General features: G+C 43.6%; 1 protein-coding gene across 4 annotated transcripts in view; it reads right to left on the bottom strand.

Moving 5' to 3' along the window:
• Window positions 1-21,669, bottom strand: part of TACC2 (transforming acidic coiled-coil containing protein 2) — a 96,944-nt gene that overhangs the window by 26,209 nt on the left and 49,066 nt on the right. For all 4 annotated transcript variants that reach the window (XM_015867493.2, XM_032445541.1, XM_032445539.1 and 1 more), the window contains 2 exons: window positions 6,591-6,748; window positions 68-1,385 (listed from right to left, as the gene is read on the bottom strand). In XM_015867493.2, coding sequence (XP_015722979.1) covers window positions 68-1,385; window positions 6,591-6,748 — 1,476 coding nt within the window. The remainder of the gene's footprint in view (window positions 1-67; window positions 1,386-6,590; window positions 6,749-21,669) is intronic.

Here is a 21,669-nt window from a genome sequence, read left to right as displayed (position 1 = left end):
ACTAACTACGCTATGGGGTAGGAGCGTGCTGCTTCGAATCCAGAAACATCTGAGCCCTTTAACTTACGTCTTTAGTGGCGTCTTCTTCTTTTTTGCAGGTTTATTCAAGTTGTCTCCATCAGTTCCATTTGTTTCATTGGCACTGGCTGGTATCTCAAAGGAGGCTGGAGATTTAGTGGGTGAGTTGGCAATCTTAGAAGACGATTTGAAAGGGTCAATAGAGTCCTCGCACATGTCTGGCTCAAAACTGTACGTTTGTTGAGGCAGTTTGGGAGATTCTTGCATTTTTGTACTAGAGGAGAACGGGTTAAAATTGGGATCATCCCACTTATCAATATCAAAAGTGTAAGATCCTTTCGTGATAGGGATTTCGTTTGGATCAGTGGGTGTCTTTGTCGGTGTGGTCGGAGCATTGTCAAGCTTTTCCACTGGCTTTTTAGTCTTTGGCCTCCGTAATGGCATTTTAGCACCAGGCTTTTTACCAGCTTTTTTAGGAGGAGGAGTGCTCTCCTGCTGCTCTTCACCAACCCCTTTTTCTTCTGAATAATCAAATTCCAGCCTCACCGCAACGCCTTTGGCCGGAGGGTCCTCTTGTCCCCCAGTGTCCGATGGAGTCACCTCCCCAGCCTCCGGGGCGGGTGTAAGAGGTAGAGTTTTCTTGTTGGCAGGGGGTGAGTTTTGCACTTTGCTGCCTCCAGTGCTAAAAGCACTAATCCCTTCCAAACTGTCTGGATCCAAAGGGTAGGATCCCTCAGGCACAGCTGGGGCCTCCTGTTTCTCAGCAGAGGTTTTAGAAGGGTCGGTATGTTCTGGTTTTACTGAGTCAGCTTTTGCTTCAGGTGCAGGTTTCTCCTCACCTGCAGAAGCTGCTTGGCCAAGGTCAGGAGGCTCTTGTGGTGTTTCCTTCACTGGAGGAGCATCCAGAGATTTTTTTGCTGGCTGCTTCTTTTTTAAGGAAGCAGGCCTTGATTTCTTTGTTCGCTTAAGGGTACTGGAAGCACTGCTTGAACCAGTACCATAAGCATCTGCTGCTGGCGCTAGTGTCTCACTGTTGCCAAGATAGGACGCTCCATCAAAATCACTAGCCTGCAAGCTAAGAGACCGAGATAATGTAGATTTGGAAACTGGCACTGAATCGGTAGATTTTCTTCGAACATTCGCTTTGGGGTCACGATTCTTCAATTCTGGAGAGCTCGGTCCTAAGGCATGGAGAGAATCAACCAGCTCAATGTTATCAAAGTCCAAGTTGTAAGTTCCACTGCTGGCTATTGGCTTGTCCTCATCGAAGACGGTGGAAAAAGAATGGCATGGGGGACGGAACGGGCTTTCTTCAACTGACTCACTGTGTGACACATTCGTTTCAGGGGCAGTTTCAGGAGGTAACCCTGTGGGAACAAACAGAAAACAGTGAATTTTAAATGTCCTTTTGCAATAAATTCCCTTACAGTAAATTCATTACTAAAATGCCTTACTGTTCCCAAATATGGGTTGCTCCTGCTGCCATTGCACTGTTCTGTATCTGAACCTCCACCAATGTACATGCACGTATCTCAGTCAAGGTGTGCAGAGTTTGGAAATCTCCAGTTCCTTACCCATGCTACGCTTAGCTGGCTTGTCTGTACTGAGCAGCTGAGCTCTCACTGATGAGCACTGAAAGAAAACACTTCAGTTTTTCCTATTGAGCAACACAGCAGTTTTCACGTTGTCAACATCAAATGAGTTCTTTGCTCATCCTTTAGAGATTTCAGCAAAATTTCTAAGCATTTTTTTTCACTTCAATCTTGACATGTTTTGCAAAACAAATTGCCCAGCTCCATTCATTGATCGTTTTCATAAAAGCAATATGGGCAGAGAATCAATAAGTGCTTTCAGGTAGAAGCCATGAGTGAATGATGAACAGAAAGGACATATTTTCTTTATTTCAGAGGAAATTTTATGTCCATATAGAAATGACTGTTTAAGGATGCTGAGAACGGAAGAAGTTTTAAGGAATCGGATACATTTCCTTAGAGCAGCACCAAGTATATTCAGACATCTTCAAAGGAATGACAGCGAGATGGATTGTCTTTGAGGAACAGAATTCTACCGAGTCACATGAATTAAAAACATTGTTTTACTGCGGTTGCTTTGTTTTTTCTGAAATGAATGCTAATAACTTGGCAGTGCTTCTGGACACTTTATTATTGCCCTCATCTCCTCTGGGTTGTTCTTGGTTTCAGTCCGATGGAATGGTCACTAATTAAACACAATTTGCTGAGCTTCACACAAACATCACTCACTTCTGACACTGGTCAGACTCAAATAGTGTCATAAAAGCCCACGTTATACTAATCTGGGTATTTTACATCAAAATGGAAGACACTCAGCAGGAATACACAGCAAGTATAATTCTAACAAGTCAGCAGAGCCCAAATCTAGGTCAGTGTGAAATAAAAGGGAGATCTGAACACAGCCTTCTGAAATTACACGTTATTTTCATTCTTGCACATGCCAAAGGCCTCACTAGGGTTGAGGTCTCTTGTTTAAAGTCAGTACAAACATTGATTTTTTATATATATATATATATATAAAGCAGTACCCTGCAGGACTCGGAATGGAGAAGACAGGCACAGCACAGCTGAAGTTGTGAACAGATCACAGCAGCAGATGAAGGAAGGTACAACGCCTTCCATACTCACAGTACAACAGCATTCAGATTCAGCACGCTCCACATAATGCAGTTTTAACCCCTTTAATTGCTTATTTCACAGCTTCCTTCAAACCAAACTCAGTACAGATTTCTGCAGTGAGCAGCTCAACTCGCTGCTCTGATGTTTCCATTGTTTCTGTATGGAACAATATGTGAAACTGAGAAAACTGGGTTTCTGGCAGAAATGCGGAGCTGCTACTTGATTCCCTTGGCACAAGTGACTCAACTCCACCCTGGTAGCAGCAGGAATGTGGGAGGGGAAGAGGTGAATGGTATACAATGCAGAGCAACACAACACTGTACTGCTACAAAGACATATTAAGATCATTCTTTCCTGATGTTAAAATCATATCTGGAGCATAGTGCCATTTGCTTCCTCACATTACAAGACTAAGCAGAACAGTCTTGCTGATTACAGTATTTCATTAAAGTGCAGCTTGATGGCAGAGGGATGCTCTATGCAAAAGAAGGCAGGACTTGCCTTAGAGAGAACAGCGTAACATCTTGAACAAGGACTTTTAGGGGCCCACTGCAAGATACTGATACTCATACACAAATGACACCCATAAGAGATGCCCACAGGTAGATACTAATTATTTTAAGGAGCACAGATGATAGCAGGGAAACCTCTTTTGTCCTAAAAAGCAGGCGAATGCCAAAAGAAAGCTCCCACTTCACTCATTACAAGGAAGGCCCAAGTACCTCTTCCATGCAGGCAGCTTTCTGACTGCAGAGAAACTCTGCCTGGATTTGGTAAGAAAAATCCCCAAAGCAACAAAAGCCCAGGCTTTGTGAAGGCAGGCAATGAGCCGTTGGGATGAGAGCTGCACCCAGGGAATCCAGCAATAAACACAGGCAGTGTGACCTCAGGGGAAGGAATGCTTCCAAAACCAACAGAAGCAACTTCCAATGTGTTGTAAAGATACTTTAAGCAGAAAAGAAATGACGTACCTCCACCAGCTACCAGCCTGTTGAACCTATATCTTAACTCCTTCTTTATGAATAATGAAAATCTATTGAGGAAATACAATCAAGAAATTCCAGCTACTGTTGTATATTCTCCTTGAATTATCTTCAATTCCAATGCTGGAGCTGTGCTGCATGCTAGGACAGTAGAGCGTTTTGTTCTTTGTTGACATGTCTCTAAAATAAGAGTGAAATCCAATAGGCTTGGGCTGGAAAATAAAAGGCCTTAATGCTGCTGACTTGGAAGCAAAGCAAAACACTATTTTGAAAGATGTAGGAACAAAAACTGACCAGATCTAATAAAGCAAGATGAAATTCAACTCCATTTCTGCTTCCTAGGGAAAAAGAGGCAAAAGGAAACCACTGGAAAAAGCATCCAGCACATAGCCATGCTCCCTGTAATAAAGAAATAACTCACCAGACAAGTACACTTTGGCTACAGCGTATAGGAATCGGAATGAGTGAATATTACACATAGTCAAACACTGCTTATTTCAAGCTCCTGCTTGTCACGAGAAATCTTTGAAGTGATGAAATCAGTTGGTAGCACTATTTTTAAGATTACTGTAAAAAAATACTCCAGCCATTTATTCTGGGAGAAAATTGGGATATAATGTTTATTTTCAATTTGCCAGGCTTGGAGAGGGGGAAAAAAATGTTTTCCAAACCGAAAATTCAGCTCACTTTTGCCTGGATCTTTATCTCTCTACTATAAAAGCTGACTTCCATTCCTCTGGCACAGGCAGGCACTGGTCTCCCATTGGAGATGAGTGGGTTGTAATGCAAAGAAGGCTGCAGGGCTTGCAGCTCCCACCTCCTGCTGCTCCCTGGGCCCATCCATGCCCCCCTGGCCCTCTCCCCTGACCTGCAGGCCTCTGGCTCAGCCACGTGGCAGGTTTTACACTGCTGGGAGGTGGCATGAAGCCAGGTGAACCTAGCTGCATTTCGGTCCCATCGTATTTATTAAGCTTTGAAGTCATCCTAATTAAAAACTCTCCTCTCGGCTTTCCAGCAGAGCGGTCCAGCTGTTGCACTAATGGAAGCAGGCGGGAAAACTGCAACCATCTGCATCAATAATTACTGTCAGATACAGATGAAATAATCCTTTGAGCACTGTCTATGCTCCCTCCTTCCACCCCTACCATACAAGACAAAGACACAAGTCCAGCCATTGCTGCCTTGCACCACGTCAGACTCCTTGCCTGCCCATCTTTACTTTGCCTTCCCATTGAGCGAGCTGTATGGTGCAATGAGAAATGCTCTTTCAGCTGCTCCTAAACCCCAGAAAGGGGCTCACTGCTGTGTGCACAACCCAGGAGGTAAATGAACTGCAGGATAACTGTTCCTCAGTGGCTTACGGAGTACAAAATGTCCAACTAAAATGTCACATTTACAAAGAAGCATGCAAACACCTAGATTACAGTCTTCATATTACTAATTTCTGCTAAAGATTTCAGAAACAAACGAATGCTTTGTGTTGCCCTCCTACATTTGATTTCCTTCTGCATTACGCATCTTTCTTCTCTCCCATAAATCACCCTGTTGTATAACTGCGCATTGCGTAACTCTGTTGGTTTGTCGTAATTTGCCACCCATGGACAAAATCTTATTTGCAAATGAAATGCTTTCCTCTCAGCCATCCAGTGGCTTTTAATATAAGCTCACATTTGGCTACGAACAAATATATTCAGTTTCCTATTTTTCTTCAGGAATATCTGTCAGAAAGGAGGGGAGGGGATGTGGGATACAGGGAGAAAAGAATCACATGCAACAGTGAAGCACATGCGTAATCAAGGGCTTGAAGATAATCTACTGCAGTAATTAAAAGCACGCTCCAATCCTGTTTAGCACATGCATTCCTTTGTTCTCTCAGCGATTAACTTATTTTGTAATCATGGAAATTAAGATTAGAAAAAGGGAGGAAGATGGAGAAACATTGTATGATACACTGAAGAAAGAACTGTAAAGGAAAAGTGACTACTATCTTATGGAGTCAGTTTGTTGAATATCCTTCTAGGTTCTTATAAACTCTTAGCATAATAACAGTCTTCAAGAGCAATTTGTGAACAAGCCCTGGAAATATTTTAAAGATAGATAGAGATAAAGATAGCTCAAGATATTTCCAAGACTTGTTGTATCCCTTAAGGTTGAAACCAAAGCTCAAAAGCCTCTGCCATGCATATGAAACACAAGTGAGCTTTAGTCTGCTTTGAGTAAAATTACCTTCTCACAGTTTAGCCAGGTAATCCAGATGACTTGGCTTTTGGATGGGAAAATAGACAGCTTAATGGGGAATTCAATCTTTAATTGCTGAGCTGTCATCTGACAACCCAAACAAAGCTAATTTGGGCTAATACAGTGCTTTCTGCTCCCTCGTATTCTATTATTCAAATTGGAGAACAAAGAACACTCTTTTAGGGGCAAAAGTTTCTTTGTTGTTTTTTTTTATTCTAAATGCATATTGTCTTCTTGAAAGTTCCTTTTGTCAATATATACTATTTTCATGTATCTGTATTACACACACACACGTACTGCTTTGTTACTCCTATACTGTACCAAAGAGCTCATTACTATTGTTCCATGTTCTACTCTTCATTCTGTTCTGATTCATATGACAGCGGAAAGTGACATTTTATTAGTTGTCACTGTTAACAGCACCTGCATCTCGCTTAGTAAAGCTCCTAAAATACTAGGAGGAGGGAATGGAAAGTAGTATTCTGGAAAGTTCATTCTTCTCTTTATTATTTGTCAAATGTTATGGAAGATTCTCAAATATTTTATCCCAGAAAGCAACTTGGTTTTTCCTCTCATAGCGGATAAAGATGAGTATAAACACATTAATCTTCTAGAAAACATTTTGTTAGCATCCATTCCTTATCTCTGCTAACACAAACGCCTCCATGCAGCAACCTGTCTCATACTGCATGCTCGTTACCTGTGTCTTCAGGGGGCAGCTGGGGCTTTATTTCTTGCTCTGCTATGTCCACTACGATGGCTGCTGTTGTGTCGGGTGGTGGCTGTGGAGGTGATGGAGGAGCCTTGACTGGTGTAGTGGACTCAGGGGTCTCAAATGCTTCTTCTGAGTCAGAGCTCCTGGGAAAAACAAGCAAGAGATTTTCTTTAACAGGCTGGACTAGTGAGCAGAGTGAAGATTCGTGTTTGGAGGAGACAAGTTGCATTTGGAAAGGCAGAATTCCCCCACAGCCCTTTTCAAAAAGTAAACACACAGTTTTGTTACGCATGGTGAGACAAACTATAAAATGTGCCGAGTCCAGGTATTGTCAATCTTTCAACTTGACCATTCCCTAAAGCAAAAGGGATCTGCCCATTTCTAGCAATTCTTTGCAAGGCTGGACTACAGTCCCCATGGCTGCCCACACTTCACATGACAGTGCAGTGGGGACCAAACCTGCCATGAAATTGAACCAGAAGGACTTCACAAGCCGCCCTGCTGCAACGATGACTCCTCTCACTTAGCTGAAGTCAAACAATACCTCAGAGCTGCCAGATTCTGCTCATTTTATTAAAGCTCATGATTATTTTAAGCAGATCGATGTCAGCAGAGATACAAGTACAGGATTTGCATCCTATTACGCTTGCTGAAATCTGTCAGGATTGCAGGAAATCTCCTGTGAGCTGGGTAAGAAAAGACCCCACTGCCACCCCCACCAGCCTGAGCAACAGACAGCAAAATATGGTATTTACCAAAGAAATCTGCAAGGAAGCTCAATATCAGAAAAATGCTCTTTACCATTGCCTGGAATATGGCAGAGAGCACAAAGCCTGCAAGCACATACCAGGATATTACTCCAAGGTCTACATCACTTATACTAGGAAAATGAGATCCTGTGTTGAGCCAGTTCATCTTTCCCTAGTGAAAATACTGGATGGTCTCTCTCGCATAGGATATTTTTAAGGCCATAGCTGTACTTTTAAAGCATACCAAAAGATTTTCCCAGAACAACAGGATTTCCTGTGAAAAGGAAATTACATATTTCAGCCAGCTCTATTCACAATGTCATTTCTCTAAGAAATAAAGGGTATGCAGGAAAAAGAAAAAAAAAAAAAAGAACAACAAAAAACCATTGCCATAAAGTTCATAGCGTAGAACAGATTGCCAGTGGTGGCTGGCACAGCCAAAAGGAACTGGCTCTTGCATCCTCTACACCATGATTCTGGAGGTCCAGCCAAGGAGAAGGCAGGGTGAGATGGGACACATAGGTTTTAGACATGCAGAACTGTTGGTCCCAGCTCATCATCAGGCTGGGCACGCAAGTTGTCATGGTTTTGTAATTTTGTAATTCTGCTATCAGTATTCCACATCATAACATCATGTAAAGTATGGATACTTCTATTGAATGTGCAGTCCACAAGAAGAAGACTACATATCCAGAGAACAACAGGTTAATGATAAGTCACGGGACCAGGACGCTGTATAATCTCGTTCCCAGGCTGGAGTGCCTCCTTCTTCTCTCGAACTTCTCGGAGAGTGGGAAGCGTTCCAGCCGTGTCGCCTAGAGTTCACAGTAGGCCTCTCGGTTTTCGGGGACTCTCTCTCTGTTTCGTTCGATTTGTTAGCCTCAATTATATTATATTGTGTTATCTTGTATTTCAGTATCATATTTAGTAAAATAAGTTTTTCCTCCTTAGATTGTCGCTGTTTTATCCCACTCCCTTTTTCCCCCTCCTTTCCGGGCCCCGGGAGGGGGGCCCACGGGGTGGCTTCCCCTGTCACGGGCATAGGTAAATCTAAGTAACCCGTGACACAAGTGCAGAATCACACCCTAAGGATTTATTTCTGGGAAATCAAGGAAATAAAAGCTGTAGGATGGAACATACATTCCCACATCCTAAAAGGCAATGGCCAGCTTAGGTAATCTATAGGAGCTTGCTTTGAGAGTATATTTTGTGTCTTTACATCTGTGGTCCTTTGTTGGTTTGTTTTTGTTTTTTTATTGTATGCAATGGGCTAAAAAGATACAGATTGTAGAAGACATCGAATGATGATAATAATAGAGCACAAAATAACTAGAAATATTCTTGTAGTCCATCTCTTCCACCTCTTGGAAGGCAGCCAGTAAGCAGTAAATAGGAAGGCAGTAGATAGAAACTCAGTGAACAATCTACAGCAGGTACAGATGGGGAGAGGTGAGAGAACCAAGGAGCAGCCTGGGGAGCAGGAGCTCTCCCATTCTCATCTGGAAGCTCGGAGGTCTTTCCCAGCCTGCTGCACTAACCTCAGGAAGAAACAAGGGGAGTAACATGGGTTGACTTCTTTGCCACCTTTGGCCTCACGGAAATCCACCCTCAGAACTGACCTTACCATCTTTTTTGTAAAGCACAGATGCTATGAAGCCGTCCCTTATTTTAGGACAAAAAATAGCCCTTAGTCACTGTAGCTGGCAACCACCCAGGAATCAAAAATAAGATTTCTTGCTGCCACTGCCTCCACTTGCTCTTTGCCCTCTTCAAACATGACAACCATCAAACTGTGGTCACCCACAGCTGATGCCCACAGCATAGAGTCAGTATAAAACAGCAGAACAGTTTCAATGCCTTCTGCCCCACTGGGAATCCTCCAATGTCTCAGGTTCTTCTAACATTTACATTACAGTAGTATAAACAGTACAAGCATGTGCTCACGTTAAAAACAAAAGCCATGGATATCTTATGACATGCATGCCATAACAAAAGCAAACCATGCTCCATTACCATACGAGAGTGCTTGAAAGGTAATGAGCCAAAATAAAGGATTCCAAAGTTTGATTGGAGAGTTCTTATTTAAATATTGCCCTCTAATTGCAACGGGCAGGACGTTTGGAGACATACAGACAAACAGAGGGCTATCCCAGATGATAAGCAGCCTCTTATACCCTCTTGTCTGCCTTCCACAATGCTAATCTTGGCTGATCAATGTGAAGCAGCAAAAACTCCCAAAGACTTGTTTGGGATACAACTGCAGTCCTAAATACTTGAGGAGGAGGAGATAGAAACTGCTATTTTGTCTCATTTTTCTACCTCACATTTATGCCTACACATTCTTCGCCACTGGCTAGAGCTGCATTCCTAAAGGCAATGCACAGGTTCTGGTAGACCTAACCATATAAAGCATCTAAAATACCACAAAGTTAAGGTATTCAGTATTTGTTGAACAATTTATCATATACCATGCACAGAAACCAAAAAGAAAGAAAAAAAAAAAGAAAAAAAAAGCAATTTCTTAAAATGCTCAATTTAGTGCTGAAGATGAATTTTGGTTTTCATTCCTTTAATCCCAATGGGAGATGATCTGGAAATAAAAAGGAGGAATGAGTTCTGTAGTCTCACCTCCATCGATCATTTTCAGGGATGATCCTCATAAAACCTGCATGAATAATTTAGATCTGCTTTACTGATGAGATCGGAGCTGAGGGTGTAGGACTGGCTGTACATTTCTGAGGTCAATCTCTTTTGTATGTTACTTAAATGGGCACTTACGTTACACCAGCAAGAGCTTCACTGACTGACACATCTGAAAGGACACATCTTTCAAACACAACAAAACAGCCCAAACAGTAATTCCTTCCCTGGAGACCAATGGAGGCCTGTCCCTAGGCCTCACTCAGTGCAACCAATTCTACTTGATGGTTACAGCAAAAGGTCCTTTTCTCATGCCAGCATGAAGTTAGGGTAATATCAACAACGTTTCTGCTCTATGTGCTACCATTGTTGTGTGATAATTGCCTACTCAGCAAGTAAAGACTAACATGGCACCCTAAACTAAGTAATATCTCTTATGCTAACATGGCACCCTAAACTAAGTAATATCTCTTATGATGGTGACTGTTAGCTATGGCATTTTACATCTATCTGTACAACACGTGGTATTAAAAATGGCACGAATGTGGTGTCAAGCATAAACCTCACAAACAACATTTTCTTTCTCTCTAGTAAAACATGCCATTAAAATGAATGAATGTCTCAAACCCAATACAAAAGTACCGATACCACTGAAAACATCTTGCACAAAGAGCAAAACCATTAACCTCTGCCAAGCTTATCAAAACTCATGGGTCAGTGACTTAACAGGGATCATTTAAAGCCATCTGCCTTTACCACCCCAACCCCTTGGGAAGGCTGGCAGCGTGGGATGTGACTGTCACATCCAGTCAGGGACTGAAGGAGGCTCAAACGTGTCACTTACATGTCACCAGAGTCCATCTACAAGACTGTTTCTTTAGGGACACGTCCGACCATTAACTATTAATGCACTGCTGTAAGGATGCTCAGTGACACGACCATCTAACCTGCAATTAAATAAATTCCCAACAAGCATAATGGGTGAGAAGACAAGCTGTGAAACTTGTCTCAGGAAGGGGATGCTGGAAGGCTGCAGTTAGATCACCCTTACCCCAGTCCCCATCCTGCTCACCCTGCTGTGATGCCACTGTTCCACATGAAGCATCCCTGCTGGTTTGCATCCACAGGAACACCATGACCACATACATACCAGATTATGCTTTAAGCTTCTCACCTGCCTGGCAGCAATGATGGAATACTTCTCATTGGCAAAGTCTGATCATCAAAACACTGATTTCATCACAGCATCATTTTACCTTACACTACATATCTGGAAAATAGTTTCATCCATTGCTGCCTTGTAGATCTTTGTTTTTACATTCAAACTGGGTATGGTTCAGTGAAAAATAGGAACAGCGGCTTCTTGAACCATAATAATTTACACCAATTTTATAGAAGATATTCCTCAAACACTACATTACTCAAACCAACTGCAGTTTGTACCCTAACACAGGAACATGAGCTGAGGATAATGTCACGTGATCATTCTATGGCTTGAGCTGCAACACCACATGGAGGCATCCTTTGCAGTTCTCACTTTAAAAAATAGAGGTTTCATCAAATAAATCCCATTCTGCTGAAATGACAGAGACCTACTTTAGCGCAATGCAATTACACAAGAACCGATATTGACACAGACGTGTGCAGAAAGCAGGGCAGGCATTCCTCTCCAGAGAAGGATTTAAAGATGATTTCAGCACAAATATCCCTCCAAGCCCCACGGCAAACATGGCTACCCCAGAAAATAATGGATCTCACACTGAAGGTGAGAACTCCCAGCCCATACGTGATGCACCCTGACAAGCACAAGGCTTTGCTGAGGGATGCAGGGGAGGAAGGGCACCGTGCTTAGCAGCAGCCAGAGCCACATCCCTCCTTTGTGCAGCGTTCACTTCTCTCTCACGTGTGAGCCTGTGGGATGCTTGCTGCTGTCTGGGCACAGCTCAGAGCTGTAATGATGTGCTACACATGCGGAAATCTGTGTGAGCAGCGAGCACTGCTGGGTGATGCACAGCTGCTGGTGTCGCTCCTCTGAGCCACTTCACATCAACCTGCAGACATCCTCAGACAGCAGAGCTGGGATACGAGAACCTGCCTGTTTAGGTGGTGGTGTTTCTTTTACATAGGTGAGAAAACAGAAATATAAGCCACTTCTTACATTTTCAGATCATTACATGGGACTTCAGCCATGGAAAATAATACCCTGTGTGTTATCCAAACCACACAGGTCAATTTGGAGCTGTGTTTTCAGAAAAAGGAAACATATGACTCCCATAAGCATTAATCACTTCCTATTAAAAGGCCAATCTTTCTTCATGGGATGATTATATTTAGAGAACAGGATTAGAACTGCAACGGAGGAGAATTAAAAGGGCACGATCAACTTTAAAAATGATGCCGATTGCTGTTTTTTAACCTATCGCATTAGGAGTAATCCTCTTTCCATAACTGGTAAGGGGAGAAGGAATCATTTCTCCTGCTTTTACTGTTTGTTTATTCAGCGATTTCGAGAGCGTTTTGTGCAGAAGCCAAATTCACACTCCCCCAGCAAAAGCCATTTCCTGCTTCACGCAGCAACAAGAAAGAAACGTCTCAAGCTGTGGGAAGCCACATCTGAAAGAGAAGATTGAGGGATATAACACTGCACGCTTACAGCAGCACTTCAAACTACTTAACTCATTTTTCTAACTGATTAGCAAGAAGTTCTCTGCATTGCCTTAAATTACATTAAAATTTCCCTCTTTATGGCTTTTTGCTGAGATGTAATAGTGCTTCTCAATGCTACTGATAGAAATGAATAATGAAATGAATCCCTATTCTTTCTGGACAGCCTCTCCCTTTCACTGACTGCAGTCTGAAGAATGAAAACACTTTACAGAACCAGGGCTCAGCACTGAAGGATCTGTACGTTTTGCACTCGCCACGCTCCTTGCAGGCAGATGCTTTAATTCTCAGAGGAATGAGAGGAAAATACCACTTAATTAAAGACACTCATCCTCAGACATCACACCAGCACATTTACTAACATGTCCCTAACCAACCAGAGGCTGCAAAATGTTCAGATACCTACATCTCTTAAGGGATGAGAACAGTAGAGATACAAAGACACTCCAATATCCAGGTAAAGAATTGTTTTCCACAGATATAGCTACAATCAGTTAATACACAGTGATTCCAATCAGTGCTGCACTGCTGCTCTCTCTCTTAGGGTAGGGATTTGATGTTTAAGTATTTAACACCCACGACAAATACCTTTCCTCTGTCCTCAGTTCTGAGTACTAAGGCTTTAATCCAGGAAACAACATCTTGTTAACTACATCCCTAGAAAGCAAACCAGGTGCCCGTGCACACTGCTATGCAGCACCACGCAAAGGTTCCAAGGGAAAATAATCAATAATTCATCGGGAGCCAAAGCCATACTTTGAAATGGCTTTGTTTGCTGGAACTACCTTGGAAATCCAATCAGGCTTTCCCCAGTTATCTCTCTGCTCACACACCTGGGTCCTTTTCCATAGGGTTGCACTGAGTGGTACCAGGAAGATGACATCCATGGCTGGCAATGACACCTGAGTGACAAACCATGGCTGGATCCAAGGGAACGGCCTCCGACTCCAGGAGTAAACAAAGGAATTCACATTCCTCGCTCATCCTCCCCCCCTCCTCGAGCAATGAAACTCAGCACAACGCTGGGCTCATTTTTAATGAGAGCAGCGAACTGTTAACAAGAGCAATAAATCCACATCTCTGTGCTGAAAGTAAATCAAAATGCAAAAGCAGGAGCTTGACTGCTACTACTGCTCAGTTTCAGATCTGATCTACGTTTGGCCCCAGAAACAAGCTTCTTTTGTTCTAAAAAAGCCCCTTATTTATACATTTGAGCGTAGCTCTAAGGATGCTGCTTGATCTAATTCAAAGGAATGCAAAGCCCCTGATTTTTCTAAAGTTCACTTTTCATCTCAACAGAAGAAATGACCCCAATTGCTTCTCAGGGAGGCAAGAAGCTCCCAGACACTGATTCATCTCCTTAGTCAGACCTCAGAGCTTGGGAGAGAAGTAACACTGTGGGGAAGCTCCAAAAACATAAAGGAGAGCCCTACAACGACCCTGAGGTCAGCTTCAGAGAGATCTATACTTACTCAAACCAAAATATGCCCACTTCACGTGTTAAGATTTTGGATGGTCTACAGCGCAACCCTCGCTTTGCTTTCCAGATCTAAGCAGTGATCCATGTTCCTGTCTTATTAAGTTTCACTACTGATGATGCCACAGCAAAAATAACATTTTTTGTTTTGTTTTGCATAGAGGGACCCCGATTTTTTTACCCACATCTCTTTTCTGCCCTGAAATTCTAGCTATGATTATAACTCTGTCCCTGCAAAGCCTCTCACCTGGACAGCACGTGAAGTCTGTTACAAAGCCAAATCCTTATGAAGCATCAGTGATGGATAAGGAAATGGTATCTATTGGCAACGGATGGTATCCAAGATATTTGCAAACACAAAAAGGTCTTAAAACAAAGGAGCTGAACTAAATTCTGTGTACTATAAGTGAGTTAGAAAAGCCTTAAAAGCACCCAGGCTATTACCTCTCAAAGAACACCTTCGACTCAAGTTTAACAAGCCATTACTTGGACTGCTGCGTCAAGCAAAGCAAAAAGCAAAAGCAGATAAAGAAGCAGCGCTGTGTGTAAGTGACAGCCACAATGCACGTGCAGGAATGCCTCTTCATTCATGCTTTTACTACCTCCCATTTATTATTTTCCAATTTGCCTGTATGTCATAATACATAATAGATGACAGCAGCTCCATTATGCATGGCATAGGGCACACCATTCAATATAGAGAGCTTTCTAACACACACGTATTTGCCAGATGTGTGGTGCTCCTCGCTAATAGAAGGGTGAGGGATTCTGGGGTCTTTTTATTTTGTTTTCAAGTCTAAGTGTGACCTGCCTCCCTCTCATGACAGATGTAGCGGTTGATGTAGTACCCTTCCATATCAAAGGAAGCGCTGTCAGTGACTTCAGAGATGAGATCCTCTGGGCTCAAATAAGGGAGGTTGGAATAAAAGGCAGGAAAGCTTGACAGAAGAATTTCCCTGTTATTTCTGGTCCATTTTCTCTCAAGTAAAACACCTTCGTGGCTTCCAGCAATTCACCTTACTTAGCAGACAAAACTAGGAGGTGGAAAGCGCTCTCAGTGCTGCTGGGGAATGCTGACTGGTGACTGGAAAAGGTATATGTAGAGCACTGACAATAGGCAGAGCTATCTGTCAAAAAGGGCTTAACTCAAATAAATGCCATTTGGACAACAGAAGCCTCCCCTCCTACAAAAAAAACCTCTAATTCTTCTCAATACTTTCAACATGTATATCCCAGTTTTCTATATATTTATTAATTAAGGTGATTTCCTATGTATAAGCATATAAAATTGTGCAAATATTCAACCAGATTATTTTTTTTTCCTAACTTTTAAGAACCATTGGGTTCCTTTAGGTTTTGGAGACAGAAAAATGCACAACAAAGCAACATATTATCTATGTGTTTACATACACATAGAGAACTTTTCTTCCTACACATATGTATGCAAACTCACATACAAAACAGCTGCTCACACCTCTTACACACAAGGCTGTGTCAGCCCAGCTTATATTTTTCTCAGTCCTTCTGACAACCAACAAAGACCCCACCCCAGAATAATAACAACACACAAGGGCAGCATCTTGGCTGGCTACCAACCATCAGTGACATTCAATTTCTTTTTTGGAGTCCAATCCAGCTCCCACTGAAGTCAGTGGGCATTTCAGCATTGACTTCAGTAGGAGTTGGCTCAGCCTCCAGACATTTTCCCCTCGGATTGGCAGGGGATGGAAATGTTACAGTGGCAGCACGTCGAGCTCCCAATAGGAGGAAATAAAACACCACAGCCCTCCAGCCAAGCAAGAAATGGGCACTGAACATCAGTCCTGTCCAGTGGCTGCATGGACAGCAGCTCCACCAAAGCCAGGTGTGCTTCATGCTTGGGAGAAAGGAGCCACAGATACATCAAGGATGGCACATAGAAGCCAGCACAACCCTGTTGTGTCAGCACAGCACTGCATAGTCCACACATGTGCCAGCTGTGGGTGTGTGTGCACCTGAGCAGAGCTGGGCCTGCTGAGCAGCGTCACGCTGTCATTTCCTTTATTCCAGCTATTACATGATTGAAACACGACCACGATTTAGCTCAATCTACAGCCAGCAGGGTGCCTGCTGCAATTTGCAAAGCACGTGACACTGCTCATCACGTCAGCAGCGGGGCCTGAGCCGCACCACTTTTAACTGCAGACAACTTCCATTGGCACGGGCTTCCCCTGGGCCTTCCCTTTTTGGTGTTGGTTTTTTGCAACCACAAGCAAACAGAGCATAATTAATCACGGCCACACCTGAAAATTGTAACCTAGACCCTTCCTCAGCATAAAGTTTCTACAGTTTCACTAATATTGAGTGGAGAGGTGTATTGCAGGATGCTTTTGAGGAGCTCTGAAACCAGCAGCTCTTTAAAGGAAATAGTTTATCTCTGTACGTTTTGGTGTTAAATCAATTTCACCAATGGTTGTTGATTTACACCCCTGTAACCCAATGAAGGAATAGAGGGAAACCAAGCCCATCCTTTTGTTAGGAAGCCACCTCCTGTCCCCAACAGGCCCACCACCCCATGGACTTGCATGGGAGCAGGCAGTCACCACCTGCCTGGGATGGAGCTGGATAGTTTTGCCTCTGAACTAGCACAGCCATTAAGGAATTCACTTGTGTATGCAAAACAGGTTGAATACAACCTCATTACAAAAGAGTTACTGCGAGTTACAGTCATTAAAGTATCAAGATCTCAGAGCAGGATGGATTACCATGACATCCAACTAAGAGACTCTTGGTTTGGAAAAGCAGGTCTGTACTTTCTCAAGGATAAAAAAACACCTCCAGGCTCGTCTTAAAGAGCACATAGTTGGAATAAAGAAAATGACACAGGCACTTAGTATTTAGGATGAGTAATATCTTTCACTAATGCTTCCCAAGAATATCAACAGTTACTAAATGGCACCTGTGCTGAAAGTACTTCTGGTGATTATGTTGGACCTTAAGAGACCATGTTAAAGTCCCTCAGCAGTAATAGCAAAAAAATATCAACATATAAAGTCATTCAAAAAGAGATGACAACGTCACGTCTACAACAGCATATCACTCATGTACTATAATTAAAAATAACTATAGCTTGATCAATACGTTCTTCAACAGAATTAATTCCCCAAAGGTTGTAAAGATTGTAGATAAAACACCCTGAATGCTGCTTTATCTACATCACTTTTACTGCCCAGTCCTCAGATCACTGTTAAAAATACAACCCAGTTTGAGCAGACAAAAATGTAATTAATAGTGCTTTAAAGGTAATGAGGCATCAGTTCATTCCATTGTACCAGTAAAACAGATGCTGTGTGTAGCAATGTTAATACTGCCTACGATGGAACTATATTAAAATATCTTAGTGGGTGAAGCTGTGCACCAAAGGAACAAAGGATGCAGAAATGCTGCTAGGCCTGTGCCTTACAAATCTAACAAGACAGCATTGAGCAAAGCTATCTACCAATGTACTGGAATATGACAATAGGGAGCATGAACCTACTTGTAAGGCCTATTGCAGAGGCAAAACTATCAGTTACTGCTCTCCCATTCCCCTTCGCTCAGAAGCACTTATCTCAAACAGCCGAATGATGCCTCAAATCTAATCACAGCTACCTTAATAAGCACATATTACATTACAGATTCTTTAAAGAGTTCAGTGAGGCTGCTTTAGAGATTAGCCCTAGTGGATATACCTAAAACTAGCCAAAATGCATGATCAGAAATAAGCTCAGCGATCAGACATCTTAGACAAATGGGATCTCTAAGCAAAAGGCCAGTGAGAGACAAAGCAATTCCTATAAGCCCACCCCTGAGGTGAGGCCCGTGCTCCAGCAGCTGAGTTTGGGGTGGAGGTCATGGAGAAGAGGCTGCTCACCACTGAAACCTCAACCAATAACAGCAAAACCCTACTTTCAAATGGGAAATGACTCTGCTATTTCTGCATGCACGTACATATTTGTGCATTATCATACATGATGCAGCAATGTGAAAGAATGATCACTTTCTTCTCAATGCCATATGATATTTGCTTTTTCCTTTCCTCCCCCTCCAGTGAACCGATGTTTCAGAGCTGCCTTCAGCAAGAGCTACAGACGCCTCACCCTCACAATTCATCACAGGGTGCAATACCGAGGACTGATGCTGACAGGGGTGATGTGACCTGAAAAACAGCATCTGTACAGAGAACAGCAGAGAGAAGCTCTGGGAAAAGCAGCTCCACGCTGCGCATTTTAAACAGAAAACCCAACGACGGTGGGTTTGGGAGGGGGAAGGGGCTGGTTTTTTGTTCATTGTAAATGGTCATTGTGCTTGATTCGCTACGCATCCAGAACACAGAGACGAACGTATGGTACCCGGGCATGGCTCCGCACCACCGAGATGAGGTGGGCAGACAGAGCGAGGTGGGAGCTCTGCAAAATACAGCTCGTGATACCCAGCAACACCACAACCATGTCCCCATGTGAACACAGCCGACATTAAACAAAGGCCTCATGCACAGAAATCAGCCCCCCAACCACACCACAGAGCATAGGTGCGGGAAGGCTGCGGGCCCAGCAGCGCGGCAGAAAAGAGGAGAGCAGGGAGAAATGCAGACACACTTACATCGCCTCCGACGGCTCCCGGGCCAGGCTCCCCGCCTGTGCCTGCTGCAAGGACTGCGAGCCTCCCATCCTCAGCGTGCCCCGGGCTGGCTGCTAGGTGTGCGGGCAGCTCCCTCGGCGAGCCGTGCCTGTGCAGAGCCTGCGGTGCTGCACTGCAGATGGGAACAGCTGCTTGCATCAGTGGCAGCACAGGCAGGAGCACTTCAGCAGCAGCCTCTCTTCTCTGAACTGTTGCCAGTTATTTTTGCTTTCCCCCCCCCCTCCCTTCCCCGTCCAGATGAACGCTATTTAGAAAATAAAATGAAATCCTGGCCACTGTGACGGGCTAATAATCATCTGCTGAACATCAGAGGTCCACGCAGCCACGGTGCAAGCAGCACTGCTGGCTATGGAAACTGCCTTCAGGAAAATAAAAATCCCCCCCCCCCAAAAAAAAAAGAAGAAAAGCAGACCCTCCCTTTAAGCACACATTGTCAGCTACTGTGGCTCCCTAAGGACCTACAGGCAAGACCATTGCATTGTGTTGACTCAGCTGATTTGAAATGCAAATGCTGGCGGGCACGGGATGCTGTGCATACATTTCCTTTCCATAAGAGGCAAGTTGGACACATCAGGACGACTGTGGAGAAGATTAATAAGCAGAGCGGCCGCTTGTTTCATTTAAACAAATGAGCTCATCCCTCTGGCAGAAATGGAATCGTCCGTGAGGGACAGAGGGAGAATATCATGAGCAGCCAAGGTAAACATGGCAATGTGGGAGCTTTCCCCACCCGCAGGGCTCTATCCAAGGGGACTGGGGCTTCATCACTGCATGCACAGCCCCCTGGTAGGGCCAGAAGGTGCAGAACGATGGGGATGCTCACAACCTAATGCAGGTAGGGATCTTCCAGCCTGCAAAGCAAAAGCAAACCACAATCCAGACTCTCTGAACAGGCTTATCGCTCTGTGAGGGTACTAGGGCAATAGAATTCATAGAATCATTTGAGTTGGAAGAGACCTTAAAGGCCATCAGGTCCAACCCCCCAGCAAAATGTGGGGACACAAACAGCTCCACCAGGTGCTCAGAGCCCACCCCTTAACCTTGGGTGTCTCCAGGGATGGGCACCACCACCTCTCTGGGCAGCCATCATTCTTGTAAAAACCTTTCTCCTTAAACCACAGTTTAAGCCTGAAACCATTTTCCCCTTATCCTATTACAACAGACCCTATGAAAGAGTCTGTTCCCTTCTTTCTTGTGACCCCCCTCCATGGGGGAACAAGCCATTTACCAGGAGAAGCACTAAATGCTGTAAGCTGGACAATGTTGCTAAAGACAGCAAACCCATACAGCCACATAAAAAAATACAATTCAGAGCACTCATTTTTAGCAGAACCTCAGGTAACACACCTGTCAGGAGCACATCCAACATAGAATTCAGAGGAAGAGCCTGCAAAGAAAATCTCTATCCCTTGGCAGTAGCTTTGCAATGGTTAATAACTCTGGGATACCAACCCAATGCAGGAAGTGGTACCAGCCTGCAATTACAGGGCTGCATTTAGGGAACCTATTAGGTTGAGGTTACTGCTCAGTTTTACGCATGCTGAGCTGCAGATGATTGGTCTTCTGATTGCCATAAGAGCTCCCTATTGGGTTTTATTTATTGCAGAATAAAGGAAGGCAATAATTCTAAGAAAGGCAAACTCCACAGTGAGAAAATGAAGCCCTTGCAGTTTTCTGGGAGCCAAGAGGGAGAACAGAGGCACCATTTGCCCTGCAGTGTAAAATGGGAATATTGTGGTACCTTCCTAACAACTGCAAAGTGCATTTAAAATGCCTGTCACTGTGCTCCTTGCTACATTCACCTGAAGCCACACTTTTCTTTCAGTTATTCTGGATGCTCAGAGCATCACATCATTTCAACTACACACACTTCAGTGCACGCAATGAAGCGTTATACAATTACAGCCAAAGCAACCTTGGCTTTGGCCTTTTATTCCTCAATGGATACAGAAGCACTGACCCCAACCTCAGGAGTGAACATAGATGAAGAACAGGCCACAACATGGGTTCTCTCTGCAGCTCCGTGTGAAGGGAGCTCTCCCTCTCCTGCCTGGCCCCAGTCCATCCTTTGGGCCTGCCAACAGAAGTGCTAATTTAGTACTAAATTTAGTGCTGCCTTTTAAAAATATAAGAACTGTGTTGATACCATAAAAGTACATCTGGTAAGAACTAGCTGGGGACCTGAAAAACACACAGCTGGGGCTCAAAAACCAAGATCTCACTGTATCTTCAAAGGAGCTAGAGATGCCCCAGGCATCTCAACCCAGGGTTGTTCCAGACACCATACACATAACAACTTACTGTGACGCCAAGGCTGCAAAAGGGTATCACAACATTCAGTGCCATCCTTTAAAATTTATCATTTCCTTCTGTTTATCTCATTCACTTTGGCCTATACCAAATATTTGGTACAGCCCCTAAATATTTGGTCTTACTCCATCTCGTGTTTATATATAAATTCAGACTTGGGTCACCAGCACCCAATCTGAAATTTTTGGCTCTCATCAAAAAGCAGCGCTGGGCAGGACTGTGATAGGATTTATGATCAAGTATAACTTATGTTTTGTTCTTGGCTTCATCACAGACCTTGCAAGGCCCTAAAGCTAGTTATAAATATGGCCACACACACACACTACCAAACATCAAAGAGCCCTCTGCAAGCACTGCATCTCATATCTACCACCCTCATTAGGATGGGGTGCCCAAATCTCATGCCAAACATCCCAATTGCATCCTAGGGTTGGAGTACTGTGTGAAGGCAACAGCACAGAACAGAGCAAAAGCAAACAACCCAGTAACAAAAGTGGGTTTCTCAGATATGCTGAAGGCTGCTGTCAAAGCCCTAAGGAACAACACTGCCTCTTTCAAAACACTT

This window comes from Coturnix japonica, chromosome 6 (assembly GCF_001577835.2).
Source record: "Coturnix japonica isolate 7356 chromosome 6, Coturnix japonica 2.1, whole genome shotgun sequence".
Classification (NCBI taxonomy): Eukaryota; Metazoa; Chordata; class Aves; order Galliformes; family Phasianidae; genus Coturnix; species Coturnix japonica.
The sequence above is the reverse complement of the archived record's forward strand: the minus strand, read 5'-3'. Positions and strand labels throughout refer to the sequence as shown.